General features: G+C 34.3%; 1 protein-coding gene and 1 pseudogene across 1 annotated transcript; both read left to right on the top strand.

Annotated features, from left to right (window-relative positions):
* Window positions 1-484: 484 nt before the first annotated feature.
* Window positions 485-1252, top strand: LOC145067846 (pentatricopeptide repeat-containing protein At2g15690, mitochondrial-like; annotated as a pseudogene).
* A 4622-nt stretch (window positions 1253-5874) lies between these two features.
* On the top strand, window positions 5875-11926 carry LOC145070295 (squalene synthase 2-like). The gene is made up of 14 exons (XM_079017233.1): window positions 5875-6240; window positions 7083-7125; window positions 7572-7661; window positions 7761-7836; window positions 8225-8294; window positions 8419-8565; window positions 9010-9114; window positions 9417-9563; window positions 10534-10609; window positions 10839-10927; window positions 11069-11160; window positions 11349-11394; window positions 11491-11551; window positions 11687-11926. Exons 1-14 carry the CDS (start codon window positions 6031-6033, stop codon window positions 11698-11700), a joined length of 1266 nt encoding a protein of 421 aa, XP_078873359.1. The 5' UTR covers window positions 5875-6030; the 3' UTR covers window positions 11701-11926.
* The last annotated feature ends 4195 nt before the right edge of the window (window positions 11927-16121 follow it).

The raw sequence follows: 16121 nt of genomic DNA, 5'->3' as shown, positions 1-16121 counted from the left end.
ACGGTCTACTTTATTGAGGAGGAGAAGAACTGCTTTTATTGAGCTTTAGCGGGAACAGTTACAGGGATGAATGGACTAAAATACCCTTAAGTGAGAGGGGCATGGGTAAATTAATGGGAGCTTGGTAACGGCTGTTAAGCCATTGGACTAAACTCGCAACAAATAGAAACTATTGGACCATCTTTGCAAGCCAAACCCATTTTGGACCAAACATGCTAGTTTTGACATACCACAGGGACCAAATTTGCAATTTTGTCTTTAGATGCCAACTCAATTGCCACGTATAACACCTAATGTAATGCTTTCTGTAGAACCTAAATCCAATCAAATCCCTTGTTGTCTTTCATCTTAACCTGCTCTGATGTTGTCTTCTTCGATTCCGGCGGTGGCCCTAATGTTGACTCTGGTAGAATCGAACACCAATCTGTGACTCAACACATCCACAAAACCACCAACTCTTCCCAAAACACGACAACACACCAACCCATCTCCGCCATCGGATGTGGATTTAATGACGCTATGGAAAAATAGGTCGACTAAAGAAATGATTGAGTTAATGTCTTAAGGTGTGCCCGCAGGATCTGATGTTTTCAAGCTTGTTTTGGATTCGTGTGACGATCTTAAACTGGGGAAGAATGTTCAGTAGCTTCTTATTCGATCTCCCTATTATGGTTTTGTGAATTAGAACTCTAAATTGATGGTACTATACATAAAATGCAACATCATGAGGGATGCACGTGGGGTGTTCGACAGAATGCGTGAATGAGACGACTTAAGCTTATGGCATTCAATGATAAAGGGTTACATAGATAACGGGGAACTCAATGCAGGTTTGTTTTTATACAACCAGATGAAAGAGTTGGGCTTAACTCTAAACAAGGAGACTTTCCGATTACTTTTTTCAGCATGTGCCAGTGTTAATTCGATTCAAGAATGCTTCAAACACTTCAAATCAATGAACGACTACAATCCAGATCCATAAATTGACCATTATTTAGGGGTTATTGATGTTTTGGGGAAATATGGGCATCTAAACGAATCTTTTGAGTTCATCAAAAACATTCCTTTTGAACATATATTTGAAATATAGGAATCATTATTGAATTCTGCTCAAATCTATGGTGATATCGAGCTCGAAGATCGAGCCATGGAATTTCTTCAACCATCAATCGCATTACACAAACTTCCTTTAATTAATCAATCTGCAAGTAATATGATTTAAGGGAAGAAGAATAAAGTCTATGAATACTGAAATCGAGGGTGGTGGCCCTGATGTTCGCTCCACCGTTGTCTTTTCAGCCACCCCATTCTCTCTAATTACACCCACCACCACATCGAAAATCTCACATACACTTTCCAGGATTGTAGTTTTGGAATTAGAACGTATGAGAAGTACATGGCGTTAATGACGAAGAAGAAGCTCCATTGTTATTGTTCGTAAGCCCTCACGTCCCGATGTAAACTGATGGATTAGTTCTATCTTCGTGGCAATTAGGTTTTGGCTTACGTGGCAACAATGAGTCGACTCACCACTGAGTCATTGTTGACTCACCTGCCTAGTTGGCAATTGACAAGGCACTGTAACCTTCAAAAATAGGTAAAGGTACCAAATTAACCGGTAAAACACAACTTCGTACCCTTCAAAGGCAAAAAAAAATCACGAGGGACTATTTAAACCAATATACTAAACATTGTTGGGCTACAGTGACAATAACCCAAAAAAATAATAGCCACTTGTTTTAGAATAAGCATTATGAAGTAGTCAAAAAAAGATTAAGCCCTAATATTATAGTTTGATTGTACACACACACACACACACACACACATATATATATATATATATATATATATATATATATATATATATATATATATATATATATATATGTGTGTGTGTGTGTGTATGTGTGTGTCCCACACATTGATATACTAGATATACCATTCCGGATAGTGCTCATTCCAAATTTTTTGCAACCAAAATATCAAAGTTTCTTTGCGTTTTATATCATGGAATCAACAAACCAGATTACTTCTACTGATTCATGTACTTACATTTATCATGGAATCAACAAACCAGATTACTAGCATTGTGTAATATGCAAATGTTCCTCATTACAATTTTTGAAGATATACGACTGTTTGTGAACACAATGAACGTCATCGAGGAAGCACATAGGACAAGAGCAACAATAGAAGAACGAGTGTAAATGTTTGATATTGTGTTTTGCCTAATTGAGACATACATGAAATTGTTTCAAAGTCGTGTAGACACTTCTACTTTGCACCGTATGTTGATGAACCAGTAACATCTGGATGAATTCTAAAATATCAATGTTGAGTACATTCCAACGGGTGTTAGAGAAATAGGATCTTACCCATTTCGCATTACCGATTTTGGCAAGTCACTCACATGCGGCAGCCGCATAGTCAACCGAATGTTTCTTCAAAATTAGACATAGTATATGTAACGTCCAAATTTTCAAACCAAAATTTTTATTGTTAAATCCATATAAAAATAGTTTTCATAAAAACCATCCCAAGAAAAGTCATAATGTCAAATACAATTCTACATCAAAATATTAGAGTGTCCCAAAAATATCCAGTAACATAATCTCCCAACGAACGTGTACAATCAAGCATTTGCCTTCCAGCGATCCTCAGAACTACCTGAAACGTATTTAATCAACAACTGTAAGCACAAAGCTTAGTGAGTTCCCCAAAAATATTACATACATCACAACACATAATACCACTTTGGGTTATCAACAACCCTGAAAACTACATGAAGTCTCAGTAAGCAAACAACACACCCTGTGGGTTATCAACAACCTTGGAGACTACTCAAAGTCTCAACACATATAAACAATGCAAACACAGTGATAACACTTAGACCCAGTTGGTCGTCACATACATCTACAATTATTCTACCATACAGGTAAGAGTGTAAGTGAGGAGATTCACCTAGTATTGATGATTGATAGAACTCACACCCGAACTGCCAGAACTACACTTCGCCTAATTAAATACACCAATTAACCTCAATTAATAATTAAGGTATTTCCTACGTATACTATTAAGCCCAAGACAAGTCTAGTCCACACTCATAGTAAAAGACCGATTTTCCCTTACAAAACCCTTCACAGTCTATCTAAGACATAAGTGGTCAAAGACAATGAAAGTCAACGGAAGTCAACCCTTGGTCAGTACGCTCGACGTACTCAACCCTACGTTGGGCATAGAGCGAAAATCAGGAAAGTTGGTCTCACATCTGGCTACGCGGGGCGTAGCTAGGGGTACGTTCACCGTAAGTAAGCAAGTCTCAAAACTTCCATATAATATCTTAATCATTAAGACTCGTTCCAAACTCAGCTCTAGCCCCTAAAGAATGTCATAAGTCGTAAAGTCTCTGATTTTAATCCTTTTCATGGCTAAAGAGAGCTTAACCTCTAAAACCTTAACTTCATCATCACCAAAAGCTCCAAAACACTTGCATGAAGGAGAGGAGAAGGTCCAACTAACATTTTTATGAATCACAACACTCTAAGACCTCTGAAAGGACAAATCAATTACCTTGAAGTACTCCATACTCACAAGGATCAAAGTCTTGGGACAAAAGAAGCATAAAACCATGCAATATCTAACAACATAAGTCCCAAGGTAAGAACTTTATACCTTCAAAAGATAGATAAGGAAGGATAGATTCTGGATCCAAAGGTTTGCAAGCACCACCACTTCTTGAATGATCATTCCTTCACAACCAAGAGCACAAAAATGTCACTCTCAAGCTTCAAATCACACTCACAAGGCTAGGGTTTCGTTTTAGGGTTTAGAGGGAATGAAGGTTGGATGAGAGGATGTCCAAAGAAGTGATAAGGTAATTAATTATGGGTCACACCCTAAAATTTAGGGTTTAGGAACTGTGCGAGTACACCTGGTGTACTCACATGTACGCCAACGTACTCCCTCATCCATCTTGACTCCTTTAATGACTTACGCCCGTCATACATGGCTAGTACGCCCAGTGTACGTGGCTAAAATGCAAGTTACAACAACTTCAAGGGTTAAAAAGAAAATGCTCAACAACGGGTGTTACAGTATATAACTTGTGGCCATAGCAAAGGTTATAATGTTCAATTTCGATCAACTCTTGAGCGTAAAGCCAATGTCACACTCTTACACAATACTCATGATAAGAATTAGGGAAACACACACACACACACATACACACACACACACACACACATATATATATATATATATATATATATATATATATATATATATATATATGTCTGTGTGTGTGTGTGCGTGTGTGTGGGTGTGTTTGTGTGTGTGTAAAACCATGTTGTGTATGCATTCATTCATACTTGTACATAAAATACAAAAAATATCGTATGAAGTGAATATAAGATATATACATATTAATGAAAGGCTTAGTGGTAAGCACCATAAATTAGGTGCACTTGCTTCTTAATTTCCTGAATTTGAATCCTAACATCACTTTTTTAATTACATGTGATTGTCATGTTAGCTAAAAATTCACTTGAGGAGCCACATGACATGTCGTGTCAACCAAGTAACTGGACAAATGTATACAAAAATTATTCATTTGTATTCATTTTAAACAACGTTGAAAGATTATTAATAAATCTATACAAAGTTATAGAGAAATGATAAAACATATACAAAATTAAAAGATTATTGGTAATAATTATTCAAAAAAAATTATTGGTATCTTTTGTATATAACCCAAAGTTCATTTCCCTCTTTAGAGCTTTCATGATAAGAGCTTTTTAAAAGGTCTTTTAAAAAATTAAAACTTTTGTAAATGAAATGACTTTGTTAATTAAGAAGCTCTTCTCTTGAACTTTTTCAATAATGTGCTAGGTTTCATAACTTTGTAACCATTTGCAAATAGACAACTACATAATCAAAATACAGATAATCATATTGAAAAAGCTCTCTTAGAGTATCCACAAAAGAAGTTTTATAATAGTTTTTCAATAGCTTTTTAGTGGCCAAAAAATTGTTACTAAAAATGAAAAATTCACTAGAGGAGCTTTTCATATTAAAGTTTTTTCAAGAACTATTCTCTTGAGTTTTTTCAATGATGTAATGGATTTTGGAGCTTTTCAAAGCAAATATCAAATAGACACTAGTAAAATACCAAAGATATATACTCAAATAGAAAAAGCTCTCTAGTGGATATAAATAATTTTTCATTTAAAGTTTTTCATGAAAAATCTCTAAAAAAGAGGTTTTCCTATCATAGATGCTCTTTTGTGGGGACACAATGAGCTTTTACAATTTAGAATTTTTTTTCATGACTCTTTCATATTATGGATACTTTTAGAGGATGTTTGGCATTGCACTTTTAACTTTTAATTTTTTTTAAAAAGCCAAAAGATATCGAAAAGTTTTTTTTAAAAATGACTTTTTGTATAGACGAAAAAGAGGGGTTTCAAAAAGTTACAAAAATATGATTTTTTGTGACTTTACATGTAAAAGTTATACCAAAAGTCATTTTGCTAATTCAAATATATTTTAAATAGTTCCTTTTGCAAAAAACTCTTCTACAAAAAAGACAAAGACAGTTTGATTCAAAAACAATCCCAAACACCCCTTTAGTCATTTTCCCTACAAGATAAATGATAGGGTTACTAAATAAAAACCTAGTTGTCATTAAGTAAATTTTTTGTTTATGAAATATAAACTTGTAACATAAACCTTTAAATAGTGATCTGAAATTATATTTTTATAAGTAAAAATACATTGTTATTTAATTATTATGATTTGTCTCTATCTAAATTAAAATAAAAATATAATTATATGTGAAAATAGAATCACCAATTTGGACAAGCGGTCGATAACACATTCGCATGCATTAGCAATAATCGTACCGGCCGGCCTACATTCCCTTCCCTCCAGCCCCCATAATATCATCCCCTTCCTAATCCTAACAAACTCCAACAATCTCATTATAATCCCATTGATATTTCTTCTTCCGATCTGCACATTCATCTCGTTGAAATGAGTCACGATACAATGGGGACTTTAAAGGCGGTGCTACAGCATCCTGATGATTTTTATCCATTGATGAAGCTCATGATGGCGACGAAGCAGGCGGAGAAACAGATCCCGACGGAGCCACACTGGGGATTTTGTTATTCAATGCTTCATAAGGTTTCTAGAAGCTTCGGCCTCGTTATTCAACAGCTTGGCTCCGAGCTTCGTGACGCTGTAAGTTATGCGATCTCGCGTTTATCGTTTTGTTTCTTTTTATTATTCTTATTCCATTTCCATGTGTTGATTTCAATTTTTCGTCAAAATTGTTGGTTGCTAAATGCGAATGTGTGAATGATGAATCCAAAACATACATACATTTAATACATTTAATGTTTCGCTGTATCAGCTGGTTTTCGTTTGACGATCGTTAATGCGAATTGTGTAATTGATCGACAATCCACGTCTATATGACGCATATATTTCAAAATTTCTTAAGAATTTTGATTTTTTGGATTATGAATGCATGAATTCAATACATTCCTGCAACGTCTTGTTGTATCAACTTTCCTTCTACGTTAGAGTTTTTAGATTTTCAGGATCGTGAGTGGTTTAGTTAATTTAATCATAAAAATGTTGCAAGCTTTAATAAGTATGTTTTTAGGTGTTTGAATTTATTATGCCAATCAAACATTTAAGTGAAAACTATTAACATTATGAACCTCACTCCTTGTTTTCTGTCACTGTGATATCTATCAATGAGCAATAAGTGAAAACACAATGGAAAACTTATTCTTATCTTCCATGTTAGCAGCAAGAAAAGAATTTTCTTAATTTTGGTATTGAGATCATAGCAAAGAAATATCTGTATGGTGGACACTTTGCTGCATTGAAATTTGTGGAGTCTATGCTAACTTTCTTAATCTGTAGAAGATACAATAATCTGTATTGCTAACTTTATGGAGTCTATGCTAACTTTGTTAATCTGTAGAAGATACAACAATCTCATTATAAGTTCAGCTTTTTGTTAAAATATTGCTGGATTTCCTCATTCTCTTGTCAACATGCTGCTGATGCAGGTGTGCGTTTTCTATCTGCTTCTCCGAGCCCTTGACACTGTTGGTATGCTCTGTTACCTTTATGTGTAGGTTCTATTATTTTACATCACTTGTAGCTTCTTTACTTTTTGTACAAATTAGGTAGCCTACTAACACCTTTGGGCCCCATTTATTATTAGGATATGACATAACAGATGGTCTTCTATGCATCTGACTGAACTAGGATTGAGACTGAGTCAATGAGACAAAAATTGCAATTTTTTGTCCTACTTGAAAAGTTGGGAGAGGGACTCCTGTCAATCATGTCCTGTGTAACAAACACAAACTTAATGTACAAGGTCTTTGTGATCCACCTATTTAATAAAAAAGACAGTAATCCTTACTTACATGCTGTTTCTTTTTAACTTAATGTACATAAAGGGGACAAAACTTAATCATGTATGTTATATATGTGTGTTTCTTGTTGACTTAACCGAGAAAGTAATAGAAATGATTTTTCCTTTTGACCAGAGGATGATACAAAGATAGATACTATGGTGAAGATACCAATTCTGATGGAATTTCATCGCCATATCTATGATCCTGATTGGAATTTCTCATGTGAGTACTGAATGTATTGCCTTCCCTTCTTAAATCTTTGAGATCTTATCCCTCATACATGATTTACATGCTGATTCTAGTTGTTTCTTTTTCCTGAAGGTGGTACTAAGGAATACAGGATTCTCATGGACCAATTTCATCATGTTTCAACTGCCTTTTTGGAGCTCAATGGCAGGTTGCTTTTACACATAACTCTTGATTGTGGAATCTTAGGTATCTTGTAATGGTTGGTGGATTTCAAATCAACATAACCGAAAGCATTAGTGATACGTTTCTCATCATGTTTCTGGTTTTATCATTTGAGGACATGATAAGATTGACTTAGATGAGGAGGGCATTCATGTCTTTTTGCACAAATACCATCTTGTACAAAGTACAACATGTTCATGTTATGCCATGTCATAAATTGCTTAGATTTGATCAAAATAGATACTTGAAGTAGCCTTCTGAAGATTTGTGAGATTAACTAATCTAATTTGTTACTCAAGATATGTACTTATATGTGTTTTTTCACATGTTATCCTTCTACTGATTTATTTACAAAATGTTCAACTATTGTCCAGTTATCAGGAGGCAATTGAGGATATCACCATGAAAATGGGGGCAGGAATGGCAAAGTTTATATGCAAAGAGGTACATGTTATGATTGCCTAAAGTGGGACCCATGTCAGTGGGACAAAATTAAACTTTAGTCAACATCTCTCTCTTTCTCTCTTTTTCTTTGTTGTGAGAAAAGATTATTTTGACTTTTTTGCAGGAAGTTGTAAGCATGGCTGACTATGATGAATATTGTCATTATGTTGCTGGACATGTTGGATTAGGATTGTCAAAACTATTTTATGCCTCAGGAAAAGAAGCAATGTTTCCTGAATCTACCTCCAATTCAATGGGGTTATTTCTTCAGGTAATCATTGCAATGTACTTTCATTTATTTGTTTTATAATATCATCCTATATTACAACATTGTAATTTGAAAAATCTACCCAATCACAAATCAATGTAATTTCATTTCTTTGTTTATAAGAGCATCCTATATTAACACAAAGGCTTCAAATGGTATTTGCAATGCCTAGTCATGGTTCATCTTACATATATTGAAAGTTGAATTGAAATTTTGAAATGCCATGTCATTTTTTTGGGTTTCACATATTAATTAAAAAAATTACTTTTTGCTATTTTACTTTTACCATTTAGTTACATTGATCTATTTATTATCTTAATGCATATCATATAGAATACACTTATATATTACAAACATTTAATTTATATTTGTTTAATCAACTTCTATATTTTTAAATAAATTAATAGAACTACATTAATATTTATTATTTCTGGTACCATTTTGCAGAAAACAAACATTGTTAGGGATTTTCTTGAGGACATAAATGAACAACCCAAATCCCGTGTTTATTGGCCTCGCCAGGTCTGGAGTAAATACGCGAGTAAACCAGAGGTATAAATATATACACATAATATTTTTTTCATTTATTTAAAAAAAAAAAATCTCAAAAACTTTCTTGTACTGAATTTGGCATGTATTGGACTAGAATTCATGTCAATGGAGACAAAAATTGCAATATTTTTCCCCACCTAAAAAGGTGGGATGATGTCTTGTCTTGAAAAAGACGTGAATGCCCCTCCTGATTGAAAATAGCCCTAGAAAGGTTTTTAGGGCTATTTTTAATGTACGTCAAATGCAGTACAACTTGTTTTGTCAAATTCCATTTAACCAGTTATTGATATTACGTGTCTCAGGACTTGAAACACAAAGAGAATTCAGTGAAGGCCATTCAATGTCTGAATGATATGATTACAAACGCATTAATACATATTGAAGATTGTTTAAAGTATTTATCCGGAATACGTGATCCAGCAATCTTCAAATTTTGTGCTATACCTCAGGTATTCCTTTTGCCTTTTTTTTCCCATTCAAGACATGATATGACATGACAGTACTGGCTGTCAGCCAGGACATTATTGGCCTAGTCTAGACTAGACTGGACTGGACTAGACTAAAAAATCTTTGTAGGCAATTTTTAATGATTGATGAGGAGGACATTTTTGTCTTTTGCAAATTTTGTCCGATTGACATCTTCCGATCCCAGTCCAATGTTGTCAAACACAGTATAAGTTGTTTTCTTTGTGTCCTGTCTCAACCACAATGATTATTAAGAGTAAAAACGTTGCTATTATGAGTAAAAAAGTGTAAGTATGTTTCCATTATGGGAAAAATATAAAGTATATTCCTTATTGGTAAAAAAGGGAAATTGTCAAAAAAGTCTCAATATTTTCGGAAAAGTTTCACTTTAGTCCCCCAAAAAGAATTTGAACATAAAAGTCCCGATTATTTCATTTTGGCTCAAAATCCCCAAAAAAAGTATAAGGGTTTTATGCGGAAAAGTCCCATTATTTTGGGAAATTTTTTGATAAAGTCCTAAATGTTTTTTTTTTTTTTTTTGAAAAGAAAAGTCTCATTATCTTTGGGAAAATCACTTAATCTTTCATTTCATGTTAAAATTAAAAAAAAAAAAAGGACTTTTTCATTAATTTGGGCAAAATGTTAAATAATTGGGATTTTTCTATTAAAAAAAAACATTTAGGACTTTATCAATTTTTTTCCCAAAATAACGGGACTTTTCTGCATAAAACCGTTATCAATAAAAAGTATAAGTATGTTGTTATTATTTGTAAATAAATTAAGCTACATCGCCCATATTTGTAGCAAGAGTAAAGTATGTTGCTATTCCCCTGAAATTTAGCCTTTGATATCTTTCGTTTATTAAAAGTCAATGATGAGTTATTAAATTAAACCTCAAGATGCAGAATTGCAGTTTAAGTATTCTTTATGGACATTTAACTGATCTTGTATTAGATTATGGCAATTGGAACTTTGACTCTTTGCTACAATAACATTGGAGTTTTCAGAGGGGTAGTGAAATTGAGACGTGGTAAGTTTTTTTTTTTTGAAAAAAATACATTGTATTGTTGCATAAATTGGTAAAAAGGTAAAACATATTTCCATAAGTAAGCATTCATGAGGTAACTTGTTGAAATATTTTTACATACAAAATTTTACTTTGTTACAAAAATTGGGAATATGTGAAATGTTATTGTATAAATTATAAATCCACATATAACCAAAATTATACCTGTGGAGTAATTTGTCTTGTTTTTTAGGTCTTACTGCAAAAATAATTGATCAGACTAAAACCATGGCAGACGTGTATGGTGCATTTTATGATTTTTCCTCGTCTCTTAGGTCCAAGGTATTATTATTATTATTATTATTATTATTATTATTATTATTATTATTATTATTATTATTTTATTGTATTTATAAATTTTATAAAATAACAATTTTTTTTCTTAAGTTTTAATGGGGGGTTTATGTATTTAACAAATAACAGGTTAACTTGAAAGATCCAAATGCTCATACAACAGTAAGCAGGATAGAAATTGTCCTAAAAATCTGCAGGGACTCTGGCACCCTCCACAAAAGGTATTTCAAATATATATATTTTTTTAAATTTCCTATTCCATGTACAAAAGGAGGTAGAGATCATGAGGGCAAAATGGTCATTTTATGGTTTAACAACATAAGTTATAGGGGCAAAATGGTCAAAAGAGTAAAGTATGTTGGTATTTCTTGCAATTGTTCTGATTCTCCAATTGTTTGGCCTTCATCAGGAAATCTTACATAGCCGACAACGATTCATCCTACGGTCCACCTCTGGTGAGGGATTCAAATTTCCTAAAATGCCCTTATAATCCAAATATTTCAACCACAACCATCTTCTAACAATATCCCATATATGATCTTTATATGCAGATTGCTTTTCTTATCGTTATAATGGCAATTCTTTATGCATATAGTCAACTCAACAAAACCAGTAAGCATATTCATTAACTTTTTCTTTTTCCTACACTTGACTAAACACACTAGAAAACATCCTGTTCTATCCTATCCTGTCCTGTCCTGTTTTGTTCTGTTCTGTTCTGTATAACAAACGATCTTCTTTTTGTAGAAGTTACATCGTGAGAGTCAGTCGGTATCAGTGTAATGTCGATTACCATCAACGGATAGCCAACACAGTACGGTAAAACCATTGTCTAAAAATCTAATTTTTTTTCGGTTATTGTTATGTAGCGGTATAGGTAGAGAGTATGCAATAAATTGGGGTTTGGGTTCTTCGTAAAGTTGATTGTTATAAATGTTACAACAAATTTGTTACAGAATTATTGATTCATTAGCTTTTGTTATTTAGCATTAATATGTGAAATGACATGATTTTATATTGGTTTATGTTAGCAAATTATACTTACACATAACAGAAACGTACTTTTATTAATACGTAACAAATAAAGTACTTTACCCTTGTGGTTGGGAAATATAAGTACATTTCTATTATTGGTCTTATAAGAAAATAAAGTGACATTGCTATTTTCATCAAAAATGTAAATTTGTTGCTATTGTGGGTAAAGAAATAAAGTACATTGTCAGTATTGAATTAAATTGCTACTTCAGATAATGTGTCCAAAGTTGGTGGTTATGAATGTGGTACAAGTTTTATTGGAAATAGAGAACTAGGTAGTTTATTTAGTAGAAATCAGTGAAGTGACAAGTGACAAGATATGTATTCGGGATTCATAGGAACAAATACATACAAAGGTGAGGGTTTATGGTGGATATATAGTGGTAAAATGTTATCAAAAGGATTTTAATTCTAAATAATACACAGTTATCAAACAAATGTTTCTTTCTCGAAAAAGAAAAGTCGTTGGTAAATAAAAGTGATTGTGGTATCATCCATCGATCTCTTCTTATTGATAATCAACGCCCTATGTATAGGGACCAATACAACGCAAAACTACCACATATAGTGGAGATAAATACCAAATATACAATCAAATATTGACAGAAGTATATCTCCTAAAGATATGTACAAACTATAAATATAATTGGCTAATATTCCCCCGCAGTTTGAGCTTGAGCTGGGGAAGGACGAACACTCAAACTGGATCTAAACTGTTGATACAAGTAGCGTGACAACCCTTTAGTGAAGATATCTGCATATTGCATGGAGGACGGAATGTGTAGAACACAAACATGACCAAGACGAACCTTTTCACGCACAAAATGTATGTCAATCTCTACATGTTTGGTACGTTGGTGTTGGACTGGGTTCTGTGACAAATAGACTACAGAAACATTGTCACAATAAACAATTGTTGCCTGGCGAAGCGGAACATGAAACTCAAGTAGGAGATTTTTTAACCAGGTTGTCTCAGAAACAACATTAGCAACACCACGATATTCAGCCTCTGCACTTGAACGAGAGATAGTTGGCTGACGCTTTGCAGACCAGGATACAAGATTGTTGCCAAGAAAAACGCAATAGCCGGAAGTGGATCGGCGAGAGTTAGGACATCCTCCCCAATCAGCATCAGAATAGGTTGTTAACGTGTGTGACGAAGATGCAACAAGTTGGAGACCGTAGTCTATGGTGCCGTTTAGATAGCGGAAAATTTTCTTCATGAAATGAAAGTGTAGCTCACGAGGAGCATACATGAACAGGCAGACTTGTTGAACAGCATATGCAATGTCTAGGCATGTGAAAGTCAGATACTGGAGAGCTCCGGCTAGAGTGCGATAGAGAGTACCATCAGCAAGTGGTTCACCGTCAGTGGCGCTAAGTTTTGTGGACATATCCACTAGTGTGGCGCACGGCTTGCAGGACGCCATAGAGGCTCTTTGAAGAATATCACGAGTATAAGAGGCTTGCGACAAAAATAGACCATGTTTGTCACGAGTGGTCGTGACCCCCAAAAAATGGTGAAGACCACTGAGATTAGTCATAGCAAATTCCTGCGACAAATAAGTGATAATCTGGCGGAGAACACCGAGGTCTGATGCACTCAATGTTATATCATCGACATATAGTGTCGAATTTATATTTGAGAGGGTAGACCCATACATAATGAGTAAAATTCTCAATGAGGACCATATAGTATTTGTAACCGGTTTTGCTTAAGACTAGAGATGTCCAAAGATCACAATGAATTATATCAAATGGTGCATAAGTCATAGATTTTGAATCATAAAAAGGCAACCGCGTATGTTTAGATAATTGGAAAGGATTGCATAAAGAAGAAGTTGTAGGTTTATTACAAGTAATTGAAAATTTAGAACGAAGTAAATCTGAAACAGAAGCGCCCGGATGACCCAAGAGAGCATGCCAACGATCGTGAGAAGTGGCAATAAGAGCGGATGTACTAGTTGGTGTTGTAAAAGGATAAAGATCTTCCATGCTATAATGACAAGAAAGAAGAGCTCCAGTCTTGAGGTCCTTTATAGAAAAACCAGATGGGTGAAATTCAACAAAAGCTTGATTATCTATAGTAAATTTACGAGATTTTTAATAATGGAAAGAGTGAAAAGGATATTTTTTTAATGCATAGGAATGAGACAGGGTAGTGTATGAGGTATGACGAGACCCATGAATTGGAAGACTAGAACCATTTCCAACAAAAATAGAGGTTATAGGAGAAGTAATCATGGGACTAGAAATTTTACCCGGGTCGAAAGTAAGATGTGTCGAGGCGCCCGAGTCCATATACCAAGTCGGGTCATTGGTGTTGAGGTGAACTAGCTGCATTGTTTGGGCTAAGTCTGATGGATTGTAGTCTGAGTAGCCAGCAAATTGGGGTCTAGAGGTACCAATTTGGTGTCACAACTAGCATTTTAGGGCTAGAAAATTATGTCCATGTGTAATTAACTTCTAGCATATCTTGTAACCCTAATGTTGATGCAATGCAAGTTATTCATTCAAAAACAACAATTCGAATCAAAACTCACTCGTGAAGCCCTAAACCTAAAACAATACACTACACTCACTCAACTTTGGGCTTGTAACCCTACCTGTCCGGCTCAAACTCTTATTGGACCAAGATTCTCTTATTGGGCCTAATGGCCAGTAAATCCTCAATTTGGTTCTTTTGGGCCTAGAATCCACATTTGGGCCCTAATTGGGCCGAAATTCATTAAACATTAATGTTTGGGCCATAAAACTCTCCATGGGCCTTATTGGGCCAAAAACCCATTTCTTTACCCTTTTTAGACCGTAAACTCATATGTGGGCCCACATGGATCAAAAATCCCTAATGGGCCAATACAATATAAATTACACATGAATTTAAGCCCAATACTCTCTTCTTTCATCTCCTCTCCATTCTCGGTTTTAAAAAAATGGTGATTATCCTAATACTTAACACCTCCTTATTGCATGGAGGATATCCATGCATTTAACCCCCATACATCTAGAAATCTCATACTTCAAGGCAAGATCTTTCCTCTCTTCACTCCTTAAACTCTCGATCGAAACCTCTAACCCTCTCCACTCTTCATTCAAACTTCAAACACACTAAAAATTCTCTCTAAACTCTCAAGAACTCTCTCACTTTTTCCTCCAACAAATCGTGAGTTAATGTGTGTGTTCAAAGAATCCACTTGAAGCTTTTCATTCATTTGGTAAGTCTTTAACTAAACTCAAGTTGATTTATTCCATTTTGTGCTAGATTATTCCTCATGAACACTATGTTTTCGTGATCATGCTCTTAGAACCTCCTAGAATTTGAAAACTCGCCTCAAAGAAGCATCCAAGGCTGAAAACACCCTCATTCTCTTTCATTCCTTCATCAAAACCGATCCATCACCCAAGGTGAGCTTCATACCCCCCTTGTTTTCGGGTTTTACTATGTTTTAGGGGAGGATACAAGATGGTTTTGTGTTAGATCTAAGTATTTATGCATTCTTATGTGTATTTTCATGATATGTTATGTAAATGTGTTATGAATCTATGTTTAACACTCATGAACTCGATATATATATTCCAAGTCTTGAAGATATTAGGAAAACAAGTTACTTTATGTAACTCATTAATATGTTGAAAGGATAAAACATGTTAAAGGATACTTGAAAACTAAAGAAACCCTAATGAGGGGCCAAATTTGACAAATAAGCAAAAAGTGGGCCTTTTATGACACTCGCGGTTTTAAAGGGGCCAAAAGAGTCATTTTTGGATAAAAATGGATTTTTATGACACTCACGGTTTTGTAGGGGTCAAAAGTGTTATTTTTGAAAAAATGGGCTTCTTTTGGGCCTTCTTGATTTTAATGGGCTAAAATGGTCATTTTTCATAAAAATGGGTCTTATTTAGAAATTCACGGTTTCATGGGCCTAAAATGTAATTTTTGGCCTTGATGGACTTAAAATGTCATTTTTATTAAAAATGGGTCGAAAATGTCATTTTTATCAAAAATGGGCTGAAATGTCATCTTTATCAAAAGCGGGCCGAAAATGTTATTTATATCAAAAATGGGCCGAAAATGTCATTTTTATCAAAAATGGGCCGAAAATGTCGTTTATATAAAAAATGGGCCGAAAATGTCATCTTTATCAAA

The sequence above is a fragment of the Lactuca serriola genome, chromosome 8 (assembly GCF_051521515.1).
Source record: "Lactuca serriola cultivar US96UC23 chromosome 8, Lser_US96UC23_V15, whole genome shotgun sequence".
NCBI classification, from domain to species: domain Eukaryota; kingdom Viridiplantae; phylum Streptophyta; class Magnoliopsida; order Asterales; family Asteraceae; genus Lactuca; species Lactuca serriola.
Note: the sequence above shows the minus strand (reverse complement) of the source record. Positions and strands in the feature narration are given on the sequence as shown.

What these genes read in the sequence shown, in the direction of transcription:
- LOC145070295 (XM_079017233.1), top strand. Translation starts at nt 6,031, where the DNA reads ATGAGTCACGATACAATGGGGACTTTAAAGGCGGTGCTACAGCATCCT. An exon ending in CAATGGGGTTATTTCTTCAG is followed by an intron (nt 8,566 to 9,009) that starts GTAATCATTGCA and finishes ACCATTTTGCAG; the next exon opens with AAAACAAACATTGTTAGGGA. An exon ending in TCTGGCACCCTCCACAAAAG is followed by an intron (nt 11,161 to 11,348) that starts GTATTTCAAATA and finishes GGCCTTCATCAG; the next exon opens with GAAATCTTACATAGCCGACA.